This window comes from Struthio camelus, chromosome 15 (genome assembly GCF_040807025.1).
Source record: "Struthio camelus isolate bStrCam1 chromosome 15, bStrCam1.hap1, whole genome shotgun sequence".
In the NCBI taxonomy this organism is placed as follows: domain Eukaryota; kingdom Metazoa; phylum Chordata; class Aves; order Struthioniformes; family Struthionidae; genus Struthio; species Struthio camelus.
In genome coordinates, this window is record NC_090956.1 from 3687831 (window position 1) to 3715810 (window position 27980).

A 27980-nucleotide genomic window follows, 5' to 3' on the forward strand; every position below is an offset into this window, starting at 1 on the left:
CGGCCGAGCCCCGGGGGGTTCCCGGGCGCCCGGAGCGAAGAGGCAGCTCGCTGACTGCGGAGGATGTTTTAATCCTGCTCCAGCAAAGAATAAAATCTCCAAGCAGCAGCGAGCGCGAGACACAACCTCCCTTCTGGGCCTGGCCCGCTCGCGTGGCCAGGGGTTACCGACGCCTATAAACATCTGAGCGAAACTGCAGACGAGTACGGGCAGAGAGAGGCGGGCGAGGGACGCGGGAGGCCCGGCCAGCGCGCAGGTGCGTCGCAGCCCCGCTGGCGGCGGGGCCGCCGGCCCGAGAGGAACTCTTAATAAGTCACTAATGAAATAACCGACTATGTACAGGCAGTTCCGGGAAGCGATTCCCCGGAGGTGGCCACGGGCTGCCGGTAAAAATAAATGAAGGCGTCTGTATTCACCACGGAGCCCGTCCCGGGCACCCGTCGCGTCCGCGGCCCGCCGCGGTGCCGGCGGCGCGGCGTGGGTCCCGGCGGCTCCGTGGCACGCCGCGGGGCTCAGAGCAGCGTGATCTCGCTGGGCGGCAGCGTGAGCCTCTTCTCCCGGGCGCACAGCAGGCTCTCCATGTGCGTGGCGATCACGCGGCACAGCTCCAGGCCCTGGGGGGCGACGGGGGGGGACGCTGGCTGGGGCTGCCTTCGTCCCAAAAACGCAAGCCCCTTACCCCGAGCAACCCGGGCATCACCGCAGCGCCCTCCGTCCGTGCGTGCTGAGGACGTGCTGGCTCTGTAGGAGCCCACGGGAGCCGTCCCCCTACCTGCTCCAGCTGCAGCTGGGTGATGCCCCGCGACAGCAGGTCCCCCAGCGCGATCTCCACGTAGGGGTAGCTGGAGCCAGCCGTGGGCCGCTGCGTCCGCGTCGACTGGATCTCCTTCAGGGAGAACTTTGCGACGGGCTCCTGGGGAGGCAGGCAAGGTGGCACGTGCGCCCAGCGCTGCCGGCACCCGCCGCCAGTCCCCCAGACCCACGGGTGCACGTGGGGCGCCGGGAACCCTCACGCATCCTGCAGGAGGGGGCAAGGGAGTAAAGGGGGTGCAAACGGGAGCAGCTATTTCATGCTCTCCAGGGTGGGCACGACCACACGCTGGCAACCCCCTCTGGCCTGCTGGGGCCAAACCTAGGAAACCTGCTCGGTTGGGAGAGGGAGATCTCACTGTGCCATTGCATTGCACAGTGGTGGCTGCATAGCACACGGCTGGATGCATTGCACACTCTTGGTTGCATTGCACTCTCCCTCTTGCATTGCACGCTCTCGGTTGTGTCGCATGCTCTCAGTTTCATTGCATGCTCTCGGTTGCATTGCATGCTGCTGGGAGCATTGCACACAGCCTGGACCGGGCCTGCCAGGGGGCCAGAGCGCAGGGGGTCCCCGGCCAGGCAGTGTCTGTGGGACACCCTGCGGCCCCCTTGCCCCACACCTACGTGTGTCTCCTTGCTGAGGAAGTTGAGGCCGTTCTGGTTGACGGCCAGGATGCAGGGCGAGACGATGGTGTTGTTGCTGCAGCTCTGGATGTAGAAGAAGGAGGAGCCGAACATGGGGTAGGCGCTCAGCAGCCCTGCAGGGAGGACAAGAGGGCACTGAGCACGCTGCCGGCTGGCACCCAGCGCCTGCCTGAGCCTTGGGGGTGGCTCGCACCCATGGGGTCTCTGGGGAAGGACCCACACCTGGAGAGAGCTGGGTCGGTTCACAGAGCCTCACACCATGGCAGGCTCTGGACCATGAGCAGGATTGGACCCAGGCCCAGCAAAGGGGCCCCATTGCAGCCTGCCAGGAAAGTCAATGCAAGAGCTCGGGGCCTGGGGACCAGCTTGCCTTGCCTCTGCGGGTCCTGCCTCCCATGGTGGCATCCTGCTGGCTCTGCCCCGTGGCAGGCTCCGTGCAGTGCCCCGTTCTCCACCTCCCGGGCCACCCGCGGAGGAGCCAGCTGTCAACACCGCCTCCCCAGCACCATCGCTTCCCCGGCACCATCGCATCCCAGGCAGCATCCCCCCGCTGAGCAGCATTGCTTTCCCCGGCAGCATCGCCGCGCCATCAGTGTCGGTGCCCCATGAGCATCGCCTCCCCGTCCCCGTCCCCGTCCCGCTCACCCAGGAACTGTGCCCTGGCCTGGTGGGCACTGAGCGCCTGAGCCTGCTGCATGTGCTGCGTCACCATGTGGAGCCAGGACTGGGCCTTCAGCAGACGGAAGAGCTGCGGGGGGACGTAGTCCTGCACCTCCCGCCTGCGGGGAGAGGGAGGTCAGGGCCGGTGCAGGCCAGCGGGTCCCCGCAGCAGGATGCTCCTGCGCACGCATCCCCCACTCCCTGCCGGCGGCTTCTCCCGGCTCGGACCGCGGGCAGCGCGCCCTCGCCCCAGGGGCAGGCACCTACGCGCTGGGCAGCCCGCGGCCGTCCTTGGCGCGGTGCTGCAGCGCGGCCAGCTTGGACGCTTGCTGGAAGTGCTGCTCTCCGGGCCTCGCGGGCGGCAGGACGTTGAAGAGCCCCTTGCGATAGTCGGGGAGGACCTGGGGGCACAGAGCATGGGGCCGGGAGCAGGCACAGCGGCCTGGGAGCCCCCTGCGAGGGGACGTCCCCGACGCGCCTGCCGAGACTCGCGACCGGGGCCGGAGAGGGGGATGCTGCGGCGGGATGGGACGGGACGGGGCCGTCGCCCCGGGGCCAGCCGGTGACGTGGCCGTACCTGGTTGTAGTGCACGGTGACGTAGAGCTCGTTGTCGAACTTGAGGGGCTGGCTCCAGACCACGCGGCGGCACCAGAACGTGTAGCTGGCGTCGAGGCGCTCCGTCTCGGTGGCCACGTCCAGGATGTACTCGCTGCGGGTCAGGGGCCGGACGCTCTGCCCTGCGCGCGGCCCCCGGCGCCTTAGCGCGACAGCCCGGCTCGGTGCACACCCTGACACCTCGGCCCTCCCTGCCGGCCCCTCACCTCTGTCGGTGACCACGAAGACGATGTATTCGTCGAAGGCCTCGGGGCGCTGCAGCCCCATCTCGGAGCACAGCTCCTCTATCACGTCCAGAGCCACCTGGGCGCAAAGACACACGGCTGGCACGGGGCCCGGGGCGGGCGTCATGCCCCCGTCATGCCTCAGGTCTCGTCCCGCACGGCTCCCTGGGGTCTCCGGAGATGCTGCGGGATTTCTGGAGACACCCCTTTCCCAGAGAGCAAAATCCCCCAGCCCGGGGAGAGCGGGGCCACCGCGAGCCCCCGCTGCGGCCGAGCACGCCGGCTGCCGATGGCGCCTGCCACCCCGTCCCCGACCGGCGAGCGGCCCGGCGTTACAGCGAGGGGCGAGCGCGTCAGCCGCGGGGCCGGGCCGTCCCCCCCAGCTCCCCTCCAACTCACCGAGCACGTCTTGATCTTGAGGTGCCTCTCGACGCCGCCGGGCAGGAGGAAGAGCTGGCGCTTGGCGCTGCGGCCAGCCTGCGCGGGACGGCACGTCAGCGCCCGGGGAGCCCCACCGCCCCCGGGCCATCCCATGGGGACCACCCCACGTCTTGCCTGTCCTGCCACAGTGACCCAGGGTGTCCCTCCCTGCTGGCACCCAGCAGGGTCCCAGCTGGGGCCCCCCGAAAGCTCAGGCCACCCCCAAAGTGCCCCACTGGCACAGAGCCCCCAACCCATGCTGCAGCAGGGATGCAGCCTGCCTGATCTGGGGGGACGATTTAGCCCCCCCTGGAGTGATCCCCCCCCAGAGAGGAGCCCCCGCAAAGAGCCAGGGTCCCTGCGCCAGCAAGGGGCTGCAGCTCAGCCCCCGGTGGCATCCCCACAGCAGATCCCGAACCCACGGGGGGATCCTCAGCCCACGGGGGGATCCCGAGCTGGCATCAGCCCTGCCGCGTGCCCTGCGGGCGCCAGCGAACACCCCGGCTCACCACCATGGCTTTGAGCTCCATGCTGCTGGGGAAGAGGCTCCGGCCGCCGAACTGCAGGGTTTTACGCAGGTTTTGCTCGCAGGCTTTGGAGATGCCTGGGGGAGAAAGAGCTCAGCGTGAGGGCAGCAGTGCTGGGGGTACGCGGTGTGCCGGCTTCCCGGCACCCCAGGGCTGGCAGGCAAGGACAGGCGCCAGGGGCTGAGCCGCGATGTTCGTTCTTCCCAGCTCTGCCAAAGCATCTCGGGAGCCTGGGACACCCCAGGGCGTCTTTCCCCCCCCCCCCCCGGGCACCCAGGGTGCTGGCGAATGCAAAGCCCCTACCCTGGAAAGGCAGCCCCGGGCGCCCACTGGTGTCCTGCAGGAAGGCCAGGAGGAAGGGCTTGAGCACCTCGGAGCACTTGTAGTAGGCGGTGAGGATGTAGAGCAGCCTCCAGCCCTTCTGGCAGCTGTCACTGCAGGGCAAAAGTTGGGGCTGAGCCCCCAGGGAAAGCCAGGGGTGCCCGCGGCACCCAGACGGCACCCACAGCCCCCAGGACCAGCGCAGCCCCCCAGTCACTGCCCGGTAGGGTGCAGGCTGCAAGGAGCGGGGTGCCCAGCCTGGCCCCTGGGTCTGCCCGGCAGGCCGGGTGGCTCAGCCCGGCTGGGCACACAAGTGCCCCCAGCGCCAGCCTCCGTCTGCCGCCCCAGCCCAGCGCCGGGTGACACCGGGACTCACGTCTTGGAGCTGGTGTTGTCCGTGATCTGCTTGACGATCTGGCAATACACCTCGTCCCGCAGGACCTCGTGCTCCGCGCACAGCTGGGGGAGAGGCGCAGGCTTGGACCGCGGCTGGGGACGTCCCCGTGGCCCCCCCGGCTGCCCCCCCCAGGGCTCCCTGGGGGCTCACGGCCCCGCACAGGATTTACCTTGAGGATGGTGCAAACGGCGTCCAGCTCCGTCTGTCCCCTCAGAGGGTAGTCGCCCATGAACTTCATCACGGCTGGGGACAAGAAAGCCACCCGGTGACATGCTTGTCTCCATCCCTTCCCTTCGGGGCGGGAAACGTCCCGGGCTCCCCGAACAACCGCACATGGGGCAACGAGGCTGAAGGAGCTACAGACCCTCTGGCCACCCTATCTCCCATCCGGGTCCCGTCCCAGACCCTGCTCTGAGGACGGGGGTCCAGGATGGCCCCGAGGGGCAGAGGGACCAGGGTGCTGGAGACCCCGTGCCGCAGCGGCAGGGCGGGCGGCTGCACCTACCTTGGAAAGTCTCTGCAGCCAGTTTGCTGACGCTGCTGTCGGTGAATTCGATGAGCGACTCCTGGATGGGGGCCTGCGGGATGGGAGCGGGGGCGAGGGTCAGCGGCCGGAGCTGGGACAGCCCGCGGGGCAGGACGGGGACGCGGCCACCCAGCCCCTCGGCCAGGAGCAGCCAGAGGGACGAGCTGGGGGTTTGGAGAGGTCTCCAGGACACCGGGGACCCACAGGTGATGGCACAGCGAGGGACCGCCCAGGGCGAGGGACGGCACGCCACGACGAGCCCTGATGTTGCACGCTGCTGCCCTTCCTGCGGGGCAGCTGCGGGGACCCCAGGGTGCCCCGTTTCCCCCAGTACCTTGGTGAACTTCAGCATCTCCATGCCGTCCAGCAGTGCCCCAGCCCACTTGGCCTTCTGCCCGCAGGAGTCCCTAGGAGAGACGCCAGAGGGGAAGGGGAGCGGGTGGGCTGGCCTGGTGCCCCCGCTGCGGGCTGGCTGCGCCCTGCCGCCCGGGGACCGTCCGCCGGGCATCCCCGCTGCCCCACCGGGCACTCACGTCTGCCCTTGCCGCGCCGCCCGGAAATATTGCCGGGCGAAGCCCAGCATGGGGAAGGCCCCGCACAGCGGGACACCGTCCCCGGGGCGCTCGCCACCATCTCCCTCCGGGCCCTTGGCGAAGCCGGCGCTGGCAGGGGACGCCTGCGGAGAGAGGCGAGGGGGCCGTGAGCGCTCGGGCACGGCCGCGGCCGGCATCACGCAGGCTGATGGTCCTCTGGGACAGCACCCACCTCCGTTTTCCGGTCCAGCTTCCAGGCCACAGCAGTGGAGGCCACGGCCACGGCCGCCGAGGCTGCCACCTTGCCCTGCTTGCCCCTGGGCTCCTCTTTCCTGTCCGCCGGCAAGTGGACAAAGTCGGGGGCTGCGACGGGCTGGACGTACTCGGCCGGGAAGAGCCCTGACCTGCCGTGGATGGCCCCGAACTTCCAGCCTGCGCCGGGCAGACGGGTCGGGAGCAGCCCCAGGCTGGCAGCCCCCCCCGGGTTTACCCCGAGGAAGCCTCTGCCCTGCTGGCTCCCACCCTGGCGCACGAGCTGGCAGCTCCGTGGCACCCACGAGCCCTTTCCGAGGAGCCTGGCCATGGCTTTAGGCTGGAAACAGCTGTGGTTTGGCACTGCTCGAGGCAAAGCGGCAGAGCCTGAGCCAGCGGGGACGTGGGGCAGCACCCAGCTGGTCTGCTGCCACCCAGGCGGGGAACGGCAGGGGAGCACGCCCCTGCGCTGGATGGGCATCAGAAGAGCCAAAAACATCCTGCTGGTGGGTAACAGAGGTGGGATCCTGCCCTGTGCATTGGCCCCAGGATGGGACACAGCTCGAGGCGGCCGTACACACCCCAGGGTCACGCACACGGGGACAGCATGGCACTGCAGAGCCACCCACCGAAGTCCTGGGTGCCCGTCTTCAGCTCCTCCAGGTACATCACCTTCTTGCGGACCACGCAGCCGTAGTAGTGGTCTGGGGGGGACAGGCGCAGCGTGTCCCGGGAGCGAGCCCGAGGCACAGCCGCATCTGCCCCCAGCGTGGGGGGCTGGCGAGGGCGTCAGTCCTGCTGCCCAAACGCAAAAGGAGGGGGCTCCTCCTGGGGCTCCCGGCTAAATCAGGGAGCTCCCCGCAGCAGGGTGCTGGGGAACGGGTGCCGGAGTGGGTGGCCGCGGGGCGGTGGGAAGAGCATCGCCCCTCAGGAGGCCACTCACCCCTCTCGGGGTGCTCCAGTGGCTGCAGGTGGATGATGTCCCCTTTGTGGAAGCTCAGTTGGCCCCTGTCCTCTGAGCTGTGGTTCCTCACGGCCACCACGTACTGGGAGTCCTGGGCACAAGGAGGGCTGGCATGCATGCACACGCATGCACACCCATGTAAATGCACACACTCATTCACGCACACGCACGAAGACCACACAGCACGGTGGGCAGGGTCCAAGCACCCACGGCCACACAACCACCCCAGGGTGCCACCCCTGCACCAAGGCCCAGGCATGGCCCTGTCTCCTGGGCATCCCCTGCTGCCCATCCTGGTGCTGTGAACACAGGCATGGGTGCAGGACCTGGCCCCCAGCCCCCAGCTGCACCAGCCCAGCCGCGACCCGGCCCTGGGGCTCCCCCACCTTCCTGAGCTCCGTGATGAAGTGGTCGACCATGGCCTTGACCTGGGGGGCCTTTGGGGAGAAGAGGATGAGCTTCTCGCTGCTCAGGTTGAACTCCAGCATGTTCCTGGACGGGGTGGTCACGAACAGGACGTCGGCATAGCTGGGGCAGGGCAAGGCGAGGGTTATGCACCCCGGCACCCCCAGCACCCAGCCAGAGCGAGCCCACCCCGTAGGCGTGGGCAGGGGCAGGGCGGGCACCCAGGTGCCCTCACCCGGCTTTAGGGGACCCTGGATCAGAGCAGGGGGCAGGATGCAACCAGTAATTAATCCCCTGGCGCTCCAGGCTGTGTGCAGTACCTTGCACACCCACAGGGCCGTACCCCAGCAGGATGAGTGCATGGGGCTGACAGCAGCCCGGCCAGGAGGTACCCCCACCAGCTCGGCAGAAAAGCCATCTCCGTGTCTAATTGAAGCCAGGAGAGCAATCACTTCAGTCTCCCACCCGCTCTTCCCTTGGGAAGAGCCACGGTGCCCAGGGGGTAGGGGCTGCACAGCACCCAGCCCCGCCGCCCCTACCTGTAGCCCCGCAGCACCCGCAGCTGCTCCCCAGGCATGTTGGTGCCCTTCACCAGCCGCAGCAGCTTGATGCCGGCGTGGGACACGGCCAGGATCTGCACGCCGGTCCCAACGCTGCCCTGCGGGATGGCAGAGTGCGTTAGCTGGGGCACGGCACCGCCGCCGCGCCATCCTGCTCCGCGGGCTGCTCCTCACCGTGGCGGGGAAGAGGCGCGAGAAATACACCTCGCAGCCGTCGCGGGCCGCGGCGATGATCTCCTTCTTGACGCTCTCGGTGGCCACGGGGCTGAAGGAATCCAGCTTGTTTTCCGCTGCAGGGAGAAATAGTCCCCCGGTGAGTGTCTTCCCTCCCGTCGGAGGCGCCAGGGCTGGCAGGGTGCTGGACACTGGCTTCATGGCGAGAGCGAGGATGTGCATCCCCTCTCGCAGCCCAGCAGGAACCCGATGGCGAGGCAGGTCCTGCCCAGGGCACCTACTAATGCAGCAAGCCCGGCTGAGACCTGGCAGAACTCATGACTTTTCTAGATGACAAAGGGCTCATTGTCTTCAGAGGCAAAACTACCCCAGCGTAAGCAGGGCAGGTTTTTGGCTACCCAGGAAATGAAGATAGGCACCAGTGTGGCCAGGTCTGAGCCACCCCAGGTCCGAGCCCCCCTCCCCGGGACCAGCGGGACTCAGCGGCGGCAAGGGTTACCGAAGAGGGACTTCATGCGGAGCCGCTCCTCCTGGCTGAGCCGGACGCAGGTGTCGGAGAGCGTGTCGTTGAAGATCTGGGAGAAGGGGGTTAGGAGCGGCAGGGCCATGCCACACAGAGCAGTGTCCCCTCCGGCCCCCTCCTCCCTGCGGCGTGCCGGGACCACCCGTGCCCTCCTCTGCCCTTAGCTTTCGCCCTGGCAGCGGGGTTTGGGGACTCCTCAAGACAGGACGCAGCGGCGTGGCCGATGGGAGGCCCCAGCGTGGAGCAGGTCGCTCCTGCCCGGCCGCTCGGCTCCACGTCCGCACTGGCAGGGCAGCGGCAGCCCGTTCCCGGGAGCTGCTCAGCAGGGGAAGAGCGGACGGCCACGGCGGGCCAAGAAAACCCTCACCCCAGGACAGCAAGGTGCCAGATGGGGAACCGCCTCGGCTCCCAGCGCCGGGGGACCCCGGGAAGCCTGGGGGCTTTGGGACCGGTTCGGCATCTCACCTGCCGGAAGATGAGATCCAGCAGGAGCGGGTCGTTGGAGTTGTCCTTGGGGTAGAAAACCTGCCAGGAGGAGACCAGCGCGGCTATCTTGCGTGGCCGAGCTGGGGGCAGAGCCCGCGCTCCCAGGAAAATCCCTTTTATCCAAGCAGCAGTTGGATGGTGACCTTATCCAAGCCCAGCGGTACCAGGGACTGGCTCCGCTGGGAGCACGGGGTGAAAAACCCTACCCATGCCATGTCCGTGCACCCGAGCTCTTCCCGCCAGAGCCCGGCGTGCGGCAGCCCAGCCCCGGCCCCGGCCCCAGCCCTGGCACCTCTTTGCGGACGTATATTTTCCATGGCACGTTGCGGTAGGTGTAGAAGTCCTCGCTACAGCTCCGGTGAAGCTGCGTCTGGACCTGCTGCGCCTCGGACGGGAGCTCCCGGGACACGGCGACTGCAAGGGGAAAAAAGCCCTGCCTGACCCTGGGACAAGGGCACCACCAGCCCCTCTCTGCCAGGGGAAACTGAGGCCCGGTGGCCCGGCGTGGCGCAGGCAGCGTTCAGCAGGGCTCAGTGGTCATGCCACGAGGATGCTGCAGAGCCGGAGCCTGCGACCAGCCGGATCGGGAGTCACCGGCTCCATGCCCGGGGCCACCAGAGAGGACAAGGTGCCACTGTGCCCTGGGACCCCTCCATGCCGCAGCTCTGCCCGCGGTACCTGGGGGCCTGGTGGTGGACAGAGGACACCCCGCAGGCGCTCGCAGCTGGTACCCGGCACTGGTGACCGGCTTGACCGCAGCCACCGCCTCCCTGGGCCCCTGCGAGGCAGAGCGCAGGCTGCTGACGGGGCCAGCCGCTCGCCCCGAGCCCGGCCCGGGGGCGGCGGGGGCCGCTGCCTGCCTACCGCGGCCGCGGGCGCCGCCAGCTGCCCCTTCAGGATCTGCATGGCTTCCTCGTGGGGGTCCAGCTTCTTCCCGAAGATCTTGCTGCCCTCCTTCCTGCGGAGACGGCACCCCGTGGCATGGCCAGCGCCCCGCGGCACGGGGCTGGCAGGCGACGGGGCGGCGACACGCGCCGGCGGCTCGGCCGGGGAGGCCGGCGGTGCCGGGGCCGCGTGGGTACCTGCCGGGCGCGGGGCCGCGCACCGCCGGCTGGCACTGCCGGATGATGTTGCGGATGTTCTGCGTGGGCCGCGGGAAGTGCTCCGAGTTGAGCTGCGAGTGCCGCACCAGCTCGCCGGGCCAGCGCCGGCCGGCGGGCGCTGCGGAGCGAAACGCCGCGGCTGAGACGAGCCGGCGGCGGATCCCTCGAGCGTCACCGCCGGGCCGGATGCCCCCCTCGCTGCCCCGTGGCGGGGGGACCACGCGGGGCCGCCCCGTGGCCCGTGCCGCCGTGCCTTACCGGCTTTCTGCACGTAGGGCTGGGTCTGCAGCGGGGCCGGCGTCCCGTCCGCCGCTCTCCCCTGCGAAGGCAACCGCGCCGTGAGCCCCGCGGGCAGGGGCTGCCCCGCTGGCCGTGGCCCCTCGTCCCTGGGGAGCAGCCCCTGCCAGGCAGGGTTCGGCCCCCCACCCCGGCTCTGCCCCACTGACCGGGGGCCCAGGTGGCTGGTTGGCGTCTGCCCGGCGCTGGGGGGACGGGGCTGGTTCTGCACCTGCGAAGGCAAAGGGGCAGAGGTGACCCGAGCCGGGGAGCAGGTGGGGAAACTGAGGCACAGCGCCAGGGCAGGCTGGGCAGGGACCCCGGCGTGCCCCGGCTGCTCACCCCACTGCTGACGCATCTCAGCGGGTCCAGTTTGCTCGGCGTCGCCACCACCGGCCCCCCCGCCTACGCCGCCTCCTCCCTTCATCCGCTGCGAGATGGCGGCCGGCTTCTCCAGCTCCTGGGGACCAGGCGTCAGGAGGGCCGGGGCCTCGGCCAGGAGCACCCCTCGGTGCCCGCGCCCATGGGGAAACCGAGGCAGAGCGCTGCGAGCTGGGAGCTGGCCCAGGCCAGGGGCCCAAACCGCCATCCCTGCTCCGCCTCGGGCAGGGGGGACGCCCGTCTCACCCCGTTGCCGTAGGAGAGCACCGGGTCGAAGAGGCTGTCCAGGTAGCGGTCCAAACCCTTCTGGGTTCGCGGCTCGCCGAAGTCTGCGTCTGCTCAGGGCACAGGGGAGGATGAGCCCGGCAGTGCCGCGGGGCCCGGCCACGCGAAACGGCCCCGCGAGCCGCTCCGGGGAGAGGGGAGCAGCCGGGCGGGAGCGTGCAGGGGGGCAATGCCCTACCGTGAGCCGGGTACACCTCGGCGGCCGGCGCGACCAGAGACGGCAGCGTAGGGGCTTTCACGGCTGGAGGAGGAGGGACTTCATCCAAATCCAAGGTGTGCCCCAGCACCCTGCGGACGGCGGGGTTTGGCTGCGCATCCCTGGCTCCCATCCCGCCCTGCGTTTCCCTGCGGCGTGAGGCTCGGCACGGGGCCGGATGGCACCGCTGGCGCTGGGAGCCCATCTCTGCCCGCCTGCAGCACGGCATCCCCCTGCCCGGTACCTACGCCCGGCCGGCACCGCCACGGCTCTCCGCTCCCTCCCAGGTGATGAGGAAGTACGACTTCTGCTTGGGGAAGCCCTGGAGCAGCTCGAGGTCGGAGATGAGGTCTAGCACGTAGTCATGGCCGGCCAGCTCGGCCCACTGGGCGCCCTCCTTCATGGACACGGACCAGCCACGCCAGCCCTCCGCCAGCCCCCTGCCGAAAGTGAGGCCACTGGGCACAGCGGCACCCGGGCTCCACGGGGACGCTGTGCACCCCACGGCCAAGCTGGCTGTCCATGGCCCACTGGGCATCACGACTCCCACCCTGCCCGGCTGCATGGGACCCCAGCATCACCCCAAAATGGTGCCAGGGCATCTGGCCCTGGGGGATGCTGTGTCCTGGGCAGAGGGGGGCATCAAGCCAACAGGTACCTGTGCTTTAGGATGTCCCCTGCCAGGTCCTCGCCGGTGCTCCAGGAATGGACGGGGCAGGAGAACCTGTCACCTGGGGAGAGACTGGCGGTGAGCGGATCCCGACAGGTCCTCCGCCGCCAGGGACCAGCCAAGCCGGGGCTAACCCTCTCCGGGTGCCCCTCCGCAGCCGTGCGCCCCGGCCGGCCCCGTGCCAGCACCCGCGGGCCCCGCACCGTTGAAGCAGTGGACGTCGAGGGCCATGCTGGCTTGCCGCCTGTTGGCCGTCCACTCCAGCAGCGAGGGCGGGTAGGCGCGAGCCGCCGCGGCGCCCAGCTGCGCCCGCGCCATGGCTTGCATCAGCTTTCGCTGGCACACCGGCTTGTAGCCGGCAAAGGCGTAGTCAGAGACGAACCTGCGGGGAAGGGAAGATGCTGCAGGGTGGCCTGGCCGTAGCCCTGGGCACGTGCACCGGGCTGTCCCCGGGGCAGCCGGCATGTCCCCAGGCAGCGTCCCGCCCCGGCTCACTTGAGCAGGTACTTGTCGAAGGCGGCCGAGGGGGGGAAGGCGCTGAGGCAGGCGGCCAGCAGCAGCCAGCCCCGCTCCTCGTTGTTGACGTTGGTGTTGCGCCAGACCTGGTTGGCGGCTTGCGCCAGGATCTCGTCCCGCAGCCCCGGTGCCGCCAGCCCCTTCTGCACGATGTAGTTGCCGAAGAGGGTCTCCTGCGGGCCGCCCAGCCCCGGGTCGCCCATGAAGCGCAGGATCTGCCGCGGGGAGAGCGAGGGCAGAGTGGCACAGCGGCACCGCTGGCCTCGGCCCTTCCTCCTACCCCGGCTCCTCTTCCTCCTGCTCCTCCACCCCCAGGGCAGGGATGGGGCAAAGGCTGGGATCACGGTGCCCAACCGAGGAAGGATGGGCCAGGGTGAGCCCAAAGGATGGAGCTGAGCATCCTGTTCCCACAGGAAGGGATGGAGGGGATGGAGGCATGGAGGGGAAGAAGGTGACAGAGGGACAAAGGGATGGATGGGTGGAAGGATGCAGGGATGGAGGGGATAGAGGGAAAGGAGGGCTGGAGGGGACGCAGGGGACGCAGGGGATGCAGGGGATGGTGGGGAAAGAGAGGTAGAGGGGATGGAGAGGACAGAGGCGATAGAGGGGATGGTGGGGACAAAGAGGATGGAGGGGATGCAGGTATGGAGGGGATGGAGGGAACAGAGGGGACAGAGACCACAGCCACAACGGGAGAGACATCCCAGCACAGCGAGGGCAGGCACCATCCCACTTACCAGCTTGAAAAGGCCGAGTGCCTCGTGGCACAGCTCCTCCTCCAGCCGAGTCAGGGGGGCAGCCAGTGGGGCCGTGAGCATCCCAAACGCCGGCTCCTGCAGCGACACCGCGCACCTGTGGCTACCCAGCACCCGCGGCGCCCGGCTGCCACCAGCCTCGGCCCGCGGGAAGGCAGCGTGAGGCTGCAGGAGGGTCGGGGCCATGGTGCTGAGCGTCATGTCGCAGCCTGGATGGGCGCTGGAGCAGGGTGCTGCAAAAGGGCAGGGGTGCAGGATGGGGCCGGTAGCCTCCAGGCTGCCAGCCAGCACTGGGCTCAGGCTGTGCCAGCAAGGCCAGGTGTGCCAGTGAGGCCGAGAGCCAGATCTGGCTCTGTTGCCTCCATTTGGGATCCCAGGGACTTGAAAACACAGCACAAAAATAGAGGAGGAGGAAGAGGAAGGGTGCAAAGCAGCCGTGCATTGATTTGGGCCAGGGACGGGGGGCCCGGGAGCAAAGCGACCTGATCTCCCGGCCCTGTGGAGTGACCGAGGCGTTTCCAGATCCGCCCTGAGTCGGGCATCCAGGAGGGCTCGGCCGGTCTCTCACGTCACTCCAAAAACCTCAGCGGGGTCCCCCCGGCCTCTGCAGACAACAGGAACCCACGGGGAGGACGGGAGGCCATAGCCTGGCTCAGCATAGCGCCTGCAGCCGCCCCTGGGTCCGGCCCCCCTGGGCACCGTGGGGCTGAACCCGGGGCCAAATCCCAGCTTGGGCTGCGCGGGAAGTCGGGCAGCGGAGCCAAACTCGGGGACCCTGAATCTAATCACGCGGCCGCGCTGCCCTCTGGGGCACCGAGGACTACCCGAAATCCCATTTCGCACACCCAAAAAGGGCTGGGAGCCAGTGGCGCACAGCTACCCTCCAGCGGGGCTGCCGGCGCCTCCCTTACCTGGAAGTGGCCCCGCACGTACTTGGCCATGGGGTAGTTGTTGATGTCGAGCGGGAGGGTGAGCTGGGAGTCGGGCTGCAGCGCCGGCGGGGGCACCAAGACCACGCAGCCGGCGTTCACCTGCCCAGCGGCTGCGGCACAGGGGGCAGCTCGAACCCCGTGGCAGCCCAGCCGTGCCCCCGGGGCTGCCGCGAGCCGGGCCGGCGGGGGCCGCTTACCTGCCGCGGCCTCCAGCAGCCCCATGAGCTCGGCGGGGATCTCCAGGTGCGTCACATCCACCACCTCCCTCCTCGTCAGCTCCTGCAGGGCAGGGGCAGGGGGATGGGTAGACACGCGGCATGGATGAGGGCACCGCAGCATCCCGGGCCAAGGCCACGCACACCCATGCGACCTGCACACGCTTTGCACCCCGCGCTCCTTGTCTGCATGCATGCACCTGCTCGCCCACCTGGCACCCCCTTACCTGCTTCATCCTCTCCTTCTCCTCCTCTGCCCGCCTGCGGGCGTCCTCCTTCCTCTGCAAGCAGAACAGCCGCACTGAGCGCTGCGCTGGCCCCACAGCCACCTCGCCTGCCTTTGGCATGCCACGTTGGCACCGTGGCCACTTTGCCCATCCGCTGGCAGAGAAAACCTCTGGGCAGGAGCCAGCCCATCACATCAGCCCAGCCAGAGGCTGCTCAGCTCAGCTCGAGGCACCAGGCCCTCTCTGGGGGTGCCCAGCTGCACATGGGAGGGACAGAGGACACAGCACACCTGCATCCCTTCTGGCATCACTGGGGTTTTGTCTAAAAAAAGGCTCCACTCAGGCCAAATGGGGCATCACGGGCAGGAGGTGGCCGGGATAGGGGTTTGGGGGGCTCAGGAAGGTGCAGACACCAGGACTGGCCCCATGCCCTCTGCGGACCTGCCACCAAGGACGCAGCAGGGAAGCTTCCATCACCCCCAGGCCCCGCTGGCCCCTGGTCGCCCCCGCTCACCTTGAGGTACCGCCGGCGGTTCACGTAGATGTGCACCAGCGACCTGAACCTGATGAGCGTGTGCCTCATGCGCCGGTACCGCTGCCTGCGGGAGGGTGCCCGTCACCACTGGCTCCCTGCGATCCCACCCCCAGGCAGCCCTGTGGCCCCTCCATGACACCAGCTCTGGCCCTACCTGGCGAGGTAGCCACGGGCCCGGCTCTGCAGGAGGACGATCTTGCGGCGCAGGGAGCGGAAGCGTCTCTTGATGAAGAAGGTGCGGGCGTAGCGCTGCAGGGTGAGCGCCGCCAGGTGCTGGGCACGGGCCCGCTTGCTTTCCAGTGCCTGGTACAGCTGCTCCTTGAGGAAGAGCTGGGGGAGTGATGCCATGAGCCTCGGCATCCCTGCTGCCAGCCCCACACTGCCCCGGACATGCTCTGATTCCCAGAGCATGCGAGCATGCACGGCCCCACAGCATCACTGATACCCCAGGGGCTCTGAGCACCCTTAAACACATACCGCCGCAGGGACGGTACCTTGCTCACACCAACGTAGTACATGCTGGGGGTGACAGCGCAGAGGTTCCTCAGCATCTCCACGCAGTTGGTCCCATTGGGAATGACGTTGGACCACATGTCGACAAGGCAGCGGTACCTGCGCGAACACCTGATGCTATTACGGGGCCCATGCGAGACCCGGCCCGAGGGAGACCTCCGGCCACCTGCCTTGGGTGCCTGTCTGGGGACATCAGCACAGGCCCACCCTGTCTTCCCCTCCCGGTGATTAGCTCCACGTTGGGAAAAGTAGCTTATCCTGGGCTTTTTCACCAAATCTGGGGGGTTCCCAGCTCCCTGCCACTTTCCTGGGCTCATGGGAGCCCCTGGGGCCAAACGCTGTCTCCTAGATTCCCACAAGGTTTTTGGTCTTTCACCCCATGGGTGGTGGCACCCAACCATATCTGGGTGCTCTCCATCGTCCCCAGCCCCTGCAGACACGTGGCGCCATGCTGCGGCACCTGTCGATGAAGACAAGGAAGGGGATGCGGATGGGGAAGCCCTCCTTCCGGATGCGGATGGTCTCCAGGATGCCCGAGTAGCGGAGCTGGACGCTGACAACGTCGGCCTCGAAGAGCCCTGGCTCCTGGGCAGGAGGGAGAGGGGCACTGAGTCCCTGACCCGTGCCTGGGACACCAGTGCGGGCCATGGGGGACATTGCCGCCCCACACGACTCACCTTCTTGTTGTTGGGTTTGAGGCAGCGCACGAAGAAGGGGTTGCACCTGTGTCAGAGAGAAACCAATGGTGGTGGGGCAGCAGGGAGGAAGGTGTCCCTCACTGCCCTGCTGGATGGCTCAGCCTAGGTTCATCCCTCCCCACCAGCTGCCTGCCTGCGAGCCTGATGTAGCTCCTGCCTGCCCTGCCCGCGCTGACCTCTCCATCTTCTCCACCAGGTCCAGGAGCGACTGCTGGAACCTGGCAGCTACAGTGGGGGCCTTGTAGCGCCGCGTCCTGGTGCTGTTCCTCCCCACCAGGCTCTTCTGCCGCGCCATCACCTGGGCATGGCCGAAGAAGAGGTTGGCCACCACCTTGGAGGAATGGGAAGAGTTACAAAGGAGGAAAGTGTCCACAGTGGTGCAGGGCTCCTGGGGGCACAGCACCTTCACAAGCCTCATGGGTAAAGCTCTGGGGACATTAGGTGTACCCACAAGCTGATGTGTGCACAGGGACCAAAGGGGGCTAACCCAGACCAGTGCCTCCCACCACCACTGCAGAGACCCAAGGCCAGGGCAGGGCCCTACCTTGGTCCTGCTGCTGATGAACAGGTCCAGAACATCCTGCCGCACCTGGTCATAGTTTTTATCCAAAAATTTGTGCACCTGCCGAAGAGCAAAGCCTGGCACTTAAGAGCACGTTGGCACGACAGGGGAGGCGAGAAACTACTGGCCAGGGCACCATAGGGTCGGTGGCAGCTCCTGGGTCCCAGCCAGACCCATTGGGGCTGTCCCTCCCACCCAGCATGGGATCAACCCATAAACAGCCATGTCAGCACTTTCTCTAATCCACCCTTAAAACCCTTCACTAAAGCCCAGGCGAGGTGTCTCACTGCCACGCACCTGGTAGGTCACCTTCCCTGCATAGTGTTTGATGGTGAACTCTGGCAGTGGCATCTTCGGCTTGGTGTACAGCGGGTTCATTCCATGGTGGTAGTGACACTTCTGGAGGAAAGTGTGGTCTGTAGCCTGGGAACAGATACAGGCATGAGCGTGGATGCTCTGAGACGTGTCTCATGCTGGTTAGCAGCCCCAGGCACGCACGCATTGGCATGGGTTCACCCATCCAGGTGAACGAAGGCAGTATGTTGTGCCTCCAGCTACACAAAATAATGCCCTCCTCGGAGAGGGCATGTCTCTGGTGAGGACGTGTCCCCCCCATGCTGCACAGTCCATGGGCCAGGCATGTGGCATGGAGCAGGCAGAAATACAGGGTGAATCAAGGAGGTAAAAATCACTCCAGCCAGGGCTGCAAGCTGGAAGGAGCAATCACAGCTACGTCCAGGGCCCCTGCTCTCAGTTCTGCCACCAAGTGGCTGCATGGCCACAGGTGTCTGCTTCACTATGCAGACATCAGCACAGAGGGTGCAATCACCCTTCTCTGTTTTAGAGGGCAGCTAGGAGGTTTTTTCAGTAATTCCTGCAAAAGCAGGTCCTCTGCGGGAAGTTGCTTCATGGGCACTGAGCTGGGACCTCTCAGAGGTTGTGCTGTCCAGAGAGACCTGCAGGGTCTCCCCGTGTCACCTAGGAGCTGAGCAGCTCTGGGATGTGGGGACACCTGGGCATGGTGACACCCCAGGCGTGGTGACATCCTGGGTGCATCGCCCTCACCACCTTCACATCAGGCAGCACCTCACCTGGGGAAAGCAGCTCTGGTCGTCGAGGATGCGGAGGATGCCATAGGGCTTTTGGGAGATGAGGTCAATGCAGGGCTGGTTGTCGCTGAAGGGGATTTCCTTCCACTCGATCTGCTCCCGGAGGTACTCCTCCTGCAGAGCAGGCCGGCTTAGTGATCCTGGCTGCACAGCTGAATGTCCCAAACACCAGGAACAGGCTTTTGGGCACCCCAAAGCCCCCAGCTCCGCAGCAACCCTCAAGGCCATGCTGAGGGGCAGCCTGAGGACAGGAAGACATCAGGGACACCTTGCCTTCCCACCTGCTCCTCCTGGAAGACGATCTTGTTGAAGAAGAACTGCAGGTACTCGTTGGCGTAGTTGATGCATAACTGCTCGAAGCTGTTGAAATTGAGATCCTGCAGAGAGAGGGGGCCACGGTGCCTGAGACCACAGAGGAGCCAGCCCCAGCAAGCCCAGCTGGCGTCCCGATGCATGCCAGACCCATCCGTGCAGCCCTGGGTGCCACTGCTGGGTGGCACACGATGCCCGCTGCAGGGTGAGCTGCAGGGAGCGCAAGGAGTGACAGAGCCAGCCCTGCTCACCTCGAACCCATAGATATCCAGGATGGCGATGGAGAGGGACTCCTGCCTGGGGTATACAAGCTTGTTGATGCGGTCCGTGAGCCAGCCAAAGAGCAGGGAATAGAGGATCTTGGCAATGGCGTCCCTGGGAACGAGGGTGAGACGAGCAAGAGCATTGGCTTGAGGAGCTCCCGGCAAGGAGCTGGAGCCCTGCCCGCTGCGAGGGCTTCCCACGGCACGACCCTCGTCCTTGCTGCCATTGCCAGGACCGATCCCAGCCCCACTGCCAAGCACAGCAGTCTGCAAACCACCCACCTGCTGTGCGCCAGGAGCCCTGACCTCCCCTTTCCCAGCCCTGGCTTTGCTGCCATGTGGCGCCCCATCGTCGTGACACACAGCACGGATCTGTCACAGCAGAGACCCTTTACCTGGCATCCACTGCACTTTCGACAGTGAGGGGGGTAAAAATCTTCTCCCGCAGTGTTTCCTGATTTGGGGGAAGCAAATGATGTGGCATGATGGAGATTTTAGCAGCGCCCGCTACAGTCTGCAGGAACCAAACCCTGCCAAGCTCCTGCGCCACAGCCATCGCAGCTGCTCGCTGCGCACCGCTGCACACTCACCGTCACCTTGAAGGTGATGGCTTTCTGCAGGCCCTCGGGGGAGATCTGCAGCAGCTCAGCCACGGTCTGGATCTCCGTCGCGCTCACCACTGTTGCGACCTCCTGGCAGTCCGTCTGTGGACACAGGGCGATACGGTGGGAAGAGGCGGCCGCCAGGGTGGGAGAAGAGGCTCCGTGCGGGGGCCCCTCCAGTGCGGGATGGCCACCCGGTGGCAGCGGAGAGCACGCCCACTCCGTTCAGCCGAGCTGGTTTTCACTAGCTGAGCTGATTTTCACCAGCCAGGTCGCGGAGCCATCCCGCAGGGCCAGGCTGAATTTCCTCCCCACGGTTATAGTGATGTATTGGCACTTATCTGCATCCAAAGTCAAGCCAAAACACTGTTTTTAGTTTAATTTTGATTGTTTTTTCTGCAATGGAAAGTTCTAAGACTTTTTTCCCTATAAACCTGAAATATCAGAGCAAGATCACCATTTTCCCATGGAAAAAATGCAAGCAGACTCAGTGTTCCTCTTCCTCTTCCTCCACAGAAGCTCTGGGCAGAGATGCCTCCCAAGAGCCATGCCATTTACTCATCTCGGGAACCGGCCAAAACAGCTGGTTTGGGGACGCTACATCCAGATGTGGTGAGAAGCTGGCACATTTGCTCCCTGGCTCCCCTTGGCTTAGGGGAGAGACCAGCTTGGCAGCTTTCTGCAGCTGGGGACACGTGTGTGCAGGATGTCCCTCCTGCCCTCACCCTGCTCCAAGGCTGCCGCCAGCCCCGTCCCCTCCCTGATACCTCGTATTTTTCGAAGTAGACGTTGCCCAGGTGGAGGATGGAGGACAGGATGCGGAAGATGCTGTTCTGTTCCTCAACGCTGAAGCTCAGGACCTCCATGGTATTGAGCAGCCGCCGGAAATCCTCAGCATCGTCCTTGCCAGGGATCTCACAGTTCCCGCCCTGGAAGAATCCCACAGATGCGCTGTCAGGGCAGCACATGGCTGGGCTGGCCCTGGCCACCGCAGGGACCCTAGCAAGTGAGGACACCCTACTCCGAGCTTTGCCCAGAGCATCCTCCCCACCGGCCCGCAGGTACCCTGGTGGCTTCGTTCTGGCTTCAACAGCCCTGAGTCCAGTGTCCAGGCACACGGGGCAGGCGACCCACCTGGTTCAGGTAGTAGTAGGTCTCTGCGTCCTGGAGGCAGTATTTCTGCCGCTGCTGGGCAGGGAGGCCGGCCAGCATCTCATAGAAGATGTGGTAGTTGCGCTCATTTTTGGCCTGTGGAGCAGAGGGCCGAGCTGAGATGGGTGGCGGTGCAAGCAGAGCTCCCGGCCGGCTCTCCACCCACCTGAAACACCACGCGGGATTTCTCCAGCAGGTACTGCGAGGTTATGGCACCACAAATCAAGCCGCTGCAGGGACAGGATGGGGATCCCAGGCTGTCAACCTTGGCACGGCCGGGAACTGCCACCCGCCCTGGCCCGAGCCCCGTTTGCCTGGAACAAAAGGCTGCACCCACCCTGCGGTGCCCAGCTGTACCTGAGCCTGGTTGGAGCTGCTGCGCCCGCAGTGAAATTGGGCATGACCTAGCAGGGCCTGGTGGCCATGCTGGGTGCCTCCTGGGCAGGGGAGCATCTATAGGGCTGAGTGAGGGCAGGATGAGCTGGGGGGCTTGTTGGTAGGTCAGGGATGGGGGATCCGCAAGCAGGACCACTTCCCTTCCCCTAGCCCCAGCATGGGCACAGCACCAGAGGACACAGCCATACCAGTGCCTTGGGCAGGGGACAGCAAATGCTGCGTGAACAACCTCGTGTTTCTCCCACCTGCTTTTTGCCTCCCCAGAGGCAGACCCACGTGCGAGTCCGACACCAGCCGTGCTGGCAGCCAAGCAGAGCCAAGGGGGCAGTGAGATACAGGCAGCCCAGGACCAGCACTGGGGTCCAGGGCTGGGGCTGGGTCCTGATATGGGGCTGGAGTCCTGGGTCAGGGCTGGGGTGAGCCACAGTGGCACCCCCAGGACAGGGAGGATGGGAGGGTTGGGGTCGGACATGCACGGATGTTGCTTAGCATTACTTACTCTTCCAGAAAGATTTCCACAAATTTCCCAAACCTGCTGGAATTGTCATTCCTCACGGTTTTGGCATTGCCGAAGGATTCCAGCAAGGGGGTTGCCTCCAAGATCTGCCCGCAGTGGACATGGAGAGCCATGGCATGAGACTGCAGTCTGGGCACCCCAACACGCCATGGTCACAGGTTGTCCCCCTGGGGTGAGGGGGACCATGCCACCTTCCCAGCCGTGCCACCCTTCCTGCCACTTCCTGTCCAGAGCAGACAAGCTGGGGGCAACAAACGCCAATGTGTGCAACACTGCGGGGCTGTGCAAGGATGTGGGACGGCACAACGACCCCATGCACACACGCACAGGCAGGATCCTACACCCATAGTCCCCGTGCGGCTGGGGTGATGTGCTGATGATGCCACCATGACACTCAGCTCCCTTGAACAGCCCCAGCCCACGCTTCCCCCTCCGGGTACCTCTATCTGCCATGGTCCGAGTGGAAGCATGAGGACAAGGAGAGTGGCAGACATGAGCGCAGCACATCAGCAGGGTGTAGGGACGGGGACATGCCTGCCACACGTGCCCAGCCGCATGGAGGTACGCTACCTGCTGAGCTGTGCTGCGTTTCTGACTGACGGCTGCCAGGTAGCGCAGGATCAGCTTGGTGGCTTCTGTCTTCCCTGAGCCACTCTCCCCGCTGAACCGAGGAGCAGAGACACAACCGGGGCCATCACCAGCCAAGCACAAGGGCCAGGGAACACATCCACCCCGAACATATCCATCCCGAGCGTGTCCAGCCCAAGCATGTCCAGCTTGAGGGCATCCATCCCAATTATGCACCCACCTCAAATGTGTCCATACTAATCATGCATCTACCTCAAACATGTCCATCCCAAGCGCATCCACCTCAAATGTGCCCAGCATTGAGCATGTCCATCCCATGTGTCCATCCCAAGTGCATCCATCCCAAGAGCAGCCAACCCAACCCAACGCAACACCATCGACCCCAAGGCTGGGCTATGCTGGTGGGAGATTATGCTGATGCTGGGTGCCGACACCCAGTGTAACGTGCAATCAGTGCAGCGCTAATTAAGGACACCATCTTAGCAGCCTGGAGGGATGCCAGCCAGGAGAGGGGTGTGCAGGGGGAATGGCACATGTGGGTCCCAGCTGCTTCTCACCTGATGACGATACACTGGTTGTGTTTGGCATCCATCATTTTAGTGTAGGCGACGTTTGCAATCGCAAAGAGGTGCCTGGCGGGGGGCAAAATGCACATGGGGAATGAGGTGCAGCATGGTGGTGACCCCAGCACCAAGCAGCACTCAAGCACAGAGGTAACTGCTCCAGCATCCTGTGGCCAAGAGGCCTCAGTGGGGCCATGGCACTTGAAGGATCAGAGCCCACCCAGGGGCTCCTACAAGAACCTGGGGCACGGGCAAAGGGTGGTAGCCAGTGCCGTCATGGGAGCCCCTTTCCCCACCAGGCGTTATGGGGGTGCCCAGTGCCCCAGTACTCACGGCGGGTTCTCGCCCAGGGCCCTGCCCTCGTACTGCAGCACCTGCTCCGTCCCGTAGATGTTGTACAGCCGATAGGGATTGACCGAAACCAGGATGCTGCCGATGTAGGTCTGTGGAGGCAGTGAAGAGGGGCAGGCTTTGGGGCAGTGGGAGCTTGGCGAGCAACGCTCCCCCTTTCAGAAAGACCCCCCCTAAAGACCCCGTGTCCAGCGGTGCACGGACAAGGCCCCAGCAGTGCTGAACCAGGATGAGGACCCAGGTGTCCTGAGCCTCCCTGGGATGCCGCACACTCCAGTGGTGGCACAATGGCTCCCAAAGCCCTTACAGCCTCCACGGCCCTGGGCGCAGGGCACTTACATAGATGAGCTGGCGTTCGAACCGTGTCCGGATGTTGCTCAGCACAGCGGCTTCCTGGAGGTCCCTGGCGTGGAGCAGAGGGGCCATGTTACAGGGCCGTGGCAGACAGGCAGCTTCGGCTGTCCCCAAGAACATCCCCACCAGGCCCCAGCTGGCTGGTGGGAAGCCGGGGCTGGCATAGGCTCGGGAGCTGTCATGACCTTGCCTGTCACACAGGCACCTGCAGGGAGTTTCCAGCCCCTTCCCACCACCCTTCCAGCAGCTTCCTCAGCTAAGCTGGGTCATGGCAGCCAAGGGGGGATGCAGGGACTTACTCCAGCTGGGTCATGTCCTCCAGCCCGTCCTCCTCCTGCTGTTCCTGGTACCGCACAATGGGCAGGCTGCAGAGGGACTGCATCTGCACAAAGCAAGCCCAGGATGGCCACGCATCCCTCAAGGCAACCAGCCAGCCCCCTCCACGGCCTCCCGCGTGTTTCACTGCAACGACCTCAAAATCATTATCTCTGACCACAAACTGGGAACCTCATAACCACCGACCGCAACAGAGCCCCTGGGCAAGGATCCCGCAGCCCCAAGGCAGGTCCTCCGGCCTGGCAAGAGCATCTCATGTCTGGGGAGAAAAGAAGCACTAGAAATTGGAATAAAAAGCCAAGACATGATCTGGGCTTAAACCTTGTGCGGGAGCCCCAGGAAAGGCTGTTCCCACAGAGTCCTGTCCCACTCTCCACAGCCGAGCCACTTTTGCTGCAATATCCACGCGTTTTATCCAAAAACACCCTTTGGTCCTGCAAATTGGGCCTTTGCCCAGGGAGACGAATAGCAGGATGGTGCATCCGGGCGAAACGATGGAAAGTAGCCACGAAGGGGCATGGCGGTGGCCGGGGACGGGGCAGGGCACGAGAGGAAGGGGCTCGAGGGCTGCTCTCTGTGCCCATACCGTGTCCCACGTGGCACCGGCAGCATCACAGCTGCACCCCGAGGAAACCGGGAGCCACCACCGACCACGGCGCCTCGGCAGTCCCTGCGCTGGCGCCCGGCCAGGCCTGCGGGCAGGTAAGTGGATACCCACCGGGGCCGGCACGCTGCTCCGCTGCTCCGGCCCGGCTAACGACACCTCTCCTCCTGTTGCAGCACGGCCGCCCTGGAGATCGGGTCTCGCCATTTACATACTTGCTGCAGCCGGTGAGAGTCAAGTGTCCCCGCCAGCGGCTGTGTGCAGGGGGGCTATGCCTGCTGCCCCCCCGGCACGGTCTCCGCAGCAGGACCCCCGCCGGCATCTGGGATGCGGTGGGAAAGCCTGCATGCCCGCGTCCTCTCTCGCCCACCCCGCATGCTGCAGCCCTCGCACCCGGCAGCCGGGGATGCTCCCGGCATTACCTTGCTCCGCCAGGGCTGCTTCGTGCCCAGGTACCCGTCCACCCAGGGGTTTCTGTCCCGCCAGGCGCGAGCGGGCGAGCGTTGGCTCAGGTAGCGGGCGATGTCGGCTCCTCGGGGGCTGGCCCAGCGGCGGAGGCGCTCGCCGGGGCGCTGGGCATAGCCCTGCTCCGCCGTCCAGGCGTCGGGCATCTCCTGCACCCGCACGACGTGCTGCTTGGACCAGTGCTGCTTGTACATGCGGGACGCCCGCCGCAGGGAGCCCAGCCTCTGGATCTGCGGCGTCACCACCGCGTATCGCCCCGCGCCGTCCTCTGCCGCCGCCACCTCGCTCTCGTACAGCTCTGCCGGCGCCGCAGCACTGACGCCGCGGCGGTAGGAGCCCGGTGAGCCCGGTGCCCGGCCGCGGGCGGCCGCGAAAGCGGCATTGCGCCGCGGCGGTGGGCTCCGGCCGGCTTTGGGGGAGCCCGGGTTGTTGGCCCAAACGCGGCGCCCCACGGCTGGGCTCGGTGACCTGGCGGCGCTCCCGTCCCGCGAGGACGCGCGTCTCGCCGAGGAGGGCGCCGGCAGGGACGGCGGGGCCACGCTCGCCGCAAGCAGGGATGCCAGGGGCTGGCCGGGGCCCGGGCGCCCCAACCTCCCCGCGGACGGGCTCCGGCTCCCCGTTTCGGCAGTCCTGGCCGGGGGAGAGCGCTGGGCCATGCCGGCCAGGGGCTGCCCGATGCGTTGGAGGAAGGCTGTGGGGGCGGCGGGAGCGGGGCCGGGGGGTGGCGGGGGGTCCCGGGTGGCCCCCGGCCAGGGGGGCAGCTCGGAGCCGGGCGGCTGGTCCCAGGGGGGCGCGAGGCGGCGGGAGGGCGAGCGCGAGGGCGGCGGGGCGGCAGGCAGCGGGGCCGGGGGGCCGGGCGGGCGGCCCAACGGCTGCAGGAAGGGGGTCCGCATCAGCGGCTTCACGGCTTTGGTGGGGGGCTCGGGTTGCCGGGGCCAGGCGTGGGGCAGCGACGGGCCGGGGGGGCCGCCCCGCCGCGGCGGCACCGCGGGCGACGAGCAAGGCGCTGGCCCCGGGGGGGCCGGGCCGAAGCGGCGGAAGCTGGAGCCCATGGACGGTCCCCGGGGGCCGTCGCTGCCGCGGCGCTCAAGGGCCGGCGGCGAGGAGCAGCCGGGGCTGGCGAAGGGGTTGCGGAGCGAGGGGCGGCGCGAGGCCGCCGGGTCCCGCCAGGGTGGCGGGGAGACGTCCCTGCCCGGCGACGCTCGCGGCGGGTCCCGACCGCTCCGGCTGCCGGCGGCCCCCGAAGCTGAGCTGCTGCTGCCGCCGCGGCGGGCGGACGACGGCGGCCGCGCCGGGCCGGCTCTCTCCATGCCCGCCGGCCTCGTCCCGAAGCGTCCGTAGGCCGGCTCGGCCGGCCCCGCGTCCGGAGGCGCCTCCGAGGCGCCGGTGGGGCGGCCGCGCCGGGGCTGCGACAGCGACCGCTGGAGGAACTGCCCCAGCGGGCTGCCGCAGGCCCGCGCCGCCGGCCCGCCCCGCCGCCGGCCGCCCCCGCGCCGCCCCGCCGGGGACGGCGGCTCGTACTCGTCGTAGTCGTCCTCGTCGCGGTCGGCGAGGTGGGGGGACGGCGGGAGGGCCACGTCCAGGCGGTCCCTGCCGAAGAGCTTCACTTGGGGCCTGGGGAAGAGCCTGAACTTCCTGTTGAGGGAGAGCTTGGCCGAGAGCGTCTCCCGCATGCCCTTGAGGGAGGAGGCGCTGAGGATGGCGAAGGGGTAGTCCCGGTCCTCCTCCTCCCACTCCTCGGGCTCCTCGGCCTCGGCGATGTCGTCCAGGGCGGCGGCGTAGGGGTTGCAGGAGGACTGGGCGTGCGGCGGCCACCCGCCCTCGCTGTAGTGGATGCGGTGCTCGGGGTAGGCGTCCTCCAGGTAGCCGCCCTCGCCCGCCGCGGTGGCCGCGGGCCCGCCGAAGGCGTCGTACGGGTCCCCCAGGTAGCCGAAGGGCCCCGCGGGCTCCTCGGCATAGTCCAGGTCGCTCCCGTAAGGATCGTAGAGGTCGGAGGGGGAATAGCCGCCGTAGGGCCCGTACTCCTCATCCTCGGGCTCCCAATAGTGGTGCGGCAGCGGGTCGTCGGGGTAGTCCAAAACCCCCTCGTAAAAGCCGTACTCCTCCTCCACCTCGTAGCCGGGGTAGTCGCCGTAATCGGGCAGCGCCGCCTCCTCGAAGCCGTACCGGGCCGGGTAGGGTGGAGCCGGCGTCGCGCCGTAGCTCTCCTCCTCGGCGTAGCCGTGCCGGGTGCCGTAGGGGCTGCCCTCCTCCTCGGTCCAGCCGTAGTACCCCGCCGGCGGCTCCTCGAAGGCCCCCCGCCGGGACGACCGCCGGGACGGCACACCGGGCCGCTCGTCGTTGCGCCGCGCGGCGCCGGGGGCCGGCAGCCCGCCGCCGCCACCACCGCCGCTGCCAGGGAGCCGCTTCATGTTGGCTCGGTGCCTGAGGATCTCGTCTTCCGCAGGGAACGGGAGCTTCTTGGCGCCGATGCGGGAGAGCCAGGCCGCGTCGGCCGGCCGGCCGCCCCCGACCAGCCGCCCGCGCTTGGAGAGCAGCTTCCTCGCCAGCCAGCCCGTGGCGGCGGCCGCCTTGCTCAACACCTGCGCCCGCGGCTTGAATTTCCTTTCCGGGCGCCGGCGGAAGAGGGAAGCGCCGGCCGCCTCCGCCGGCCCTCCCCGGCGCAGCAGCAGGAAGGATGGCTTTGCCGGCGGGCTGCCCGCCGCCTCTTTCCGCTTCTTCCCGACCCGCTTGAAGCGCACCATGAGGTTGGAGGTAGACTTCAGCACCGCCTTGTTCTTCTTCTTCTTTTTCTTCTTCGTGCTGTGCTTCTGCAGCCCCCAGAAGAAGCGGGAGGTGTTTTTGAACTGCCCCTTCTTGGGCCGCCGCAGACCCAGCTTCTTGAAGCCCAGGAAGAGCTTGGAGGTGCTCCGGAGGCTTCGCTTGACCCTGGCCTGCGGTGCCTTGTCCTCCTCCTTGGCCGGGCTGGCCCCGGCCTTGCTGGCCCCCTTCGGCTGGCCCGTGGCCTCTGCGCTCTTGGCCCCTTTCTTCTTCTTGGCGTTGTCGGCCGCCAGCCCTACCACCAACTTGGAGGTGCCCTTGAGGTTCTTCTTTGCCTGCGTGGCATCGCTTTTGCCCTCCTCTTCCTCCGGCTCCAGCTGCACCTTCTTCCCCCGGCCTGGCTTCTTCACCGCCACCGCCTTGAGCACCCCCTTTTTCTCCTTCCCTTTCACCTTCTTGGGCTCTTCCACAGGTGCCTCCTCTTCCTTCTCTTCCTCCACCACTTTGGTCTCCTCGCTCTCCTCCGTCTTGGCCAGCTCCGCATCTGAGGGCTCCTCCGACTCGCTGAGCGCCTCCTTCTTGCCCTTCTTGGCATCCTTCCCTTTCCCTTTGCCCCCCTTGCCCTTGGCATCGGCATCCTTTTTGGGCTCCCCTTTCTTGCCACCCATGCCGGTGGTGGCGGGTGCTCATGCTCTGGG

The 27980-nt window shown here is 66.9% G+C and overlaps 1 protein-coding gene across 1 annotated transcript; it reads right to left on the reverse strand.

Annotated features, from left to right (window-relative positions):
• Positions 1–168: 168 nt before the first annotated feature.
• Positions 169–27950, reverse strand: MYO15A (myosin XVA). Its single transcript, XM_068908967.1, has 64 exons — positions 24480–27950; positions 23417–23499; positions 23103–23166; positions 22746–22855; positions 22407–22481; positions 21832–21922; positions 21702–21707; positions 21244–21347; positions 20515–20578; positions 20331–20444; positions 19964–20125; positions 19185–19298; positions 18990–19048; positions 18583–18706; positions 18301–18396; positions 18002–18133; positions 17208–17333; positions 16893–16970; positions 16525–16679; positions 16328–16373; positions 16111–16235; positions 15632–15749; positions 15292–15467; positions 15117–15201; positions 14603–14656; positions 14358–14439; positions 14140–14270; positions 13211–13306; positions 12453–12688; positions 12161–12339; positions 11946–12018; positions 11536–11745; positions 11270–11379; positions 11053–11141; positions 10768–10885; positions 10596–10657; positions 10408–10468; positions 10129–10267; positions 9911–9992; positions 9725–9824; positions 9339–9460; positions 9026–9085; positions 8537–8612; positions 8038–8153; positions 7843–7961; positions 7285–7426; positions 6878–6989; positions 6564–6638; positions 5915–6114; positions 5683–5825; positions 5484–5556; positions 5129–5201; positions 4793–4866; positions 4603–4685; positions 4209–4339; positions 3888–3982; positions 3358–3435; positions 2941–3037; positions 2696–2856; positions 2386–2519; positions 2104–2237; positions 1438–1571; positions 773–913; positions 169–614 (listed from the first exon to the last, which is right to left on the reverse strand). Exons 1-64 carry the CDS (start codon positions 27948–27950, stop codon positions 513–515), a joined length of 10275 nt encoding a protein of 3424 aa, XP_068765068.1. The 3' UTR covers positions 169–512.
• Positions 27951–27980: the final 30 nt, after the last annotated feature.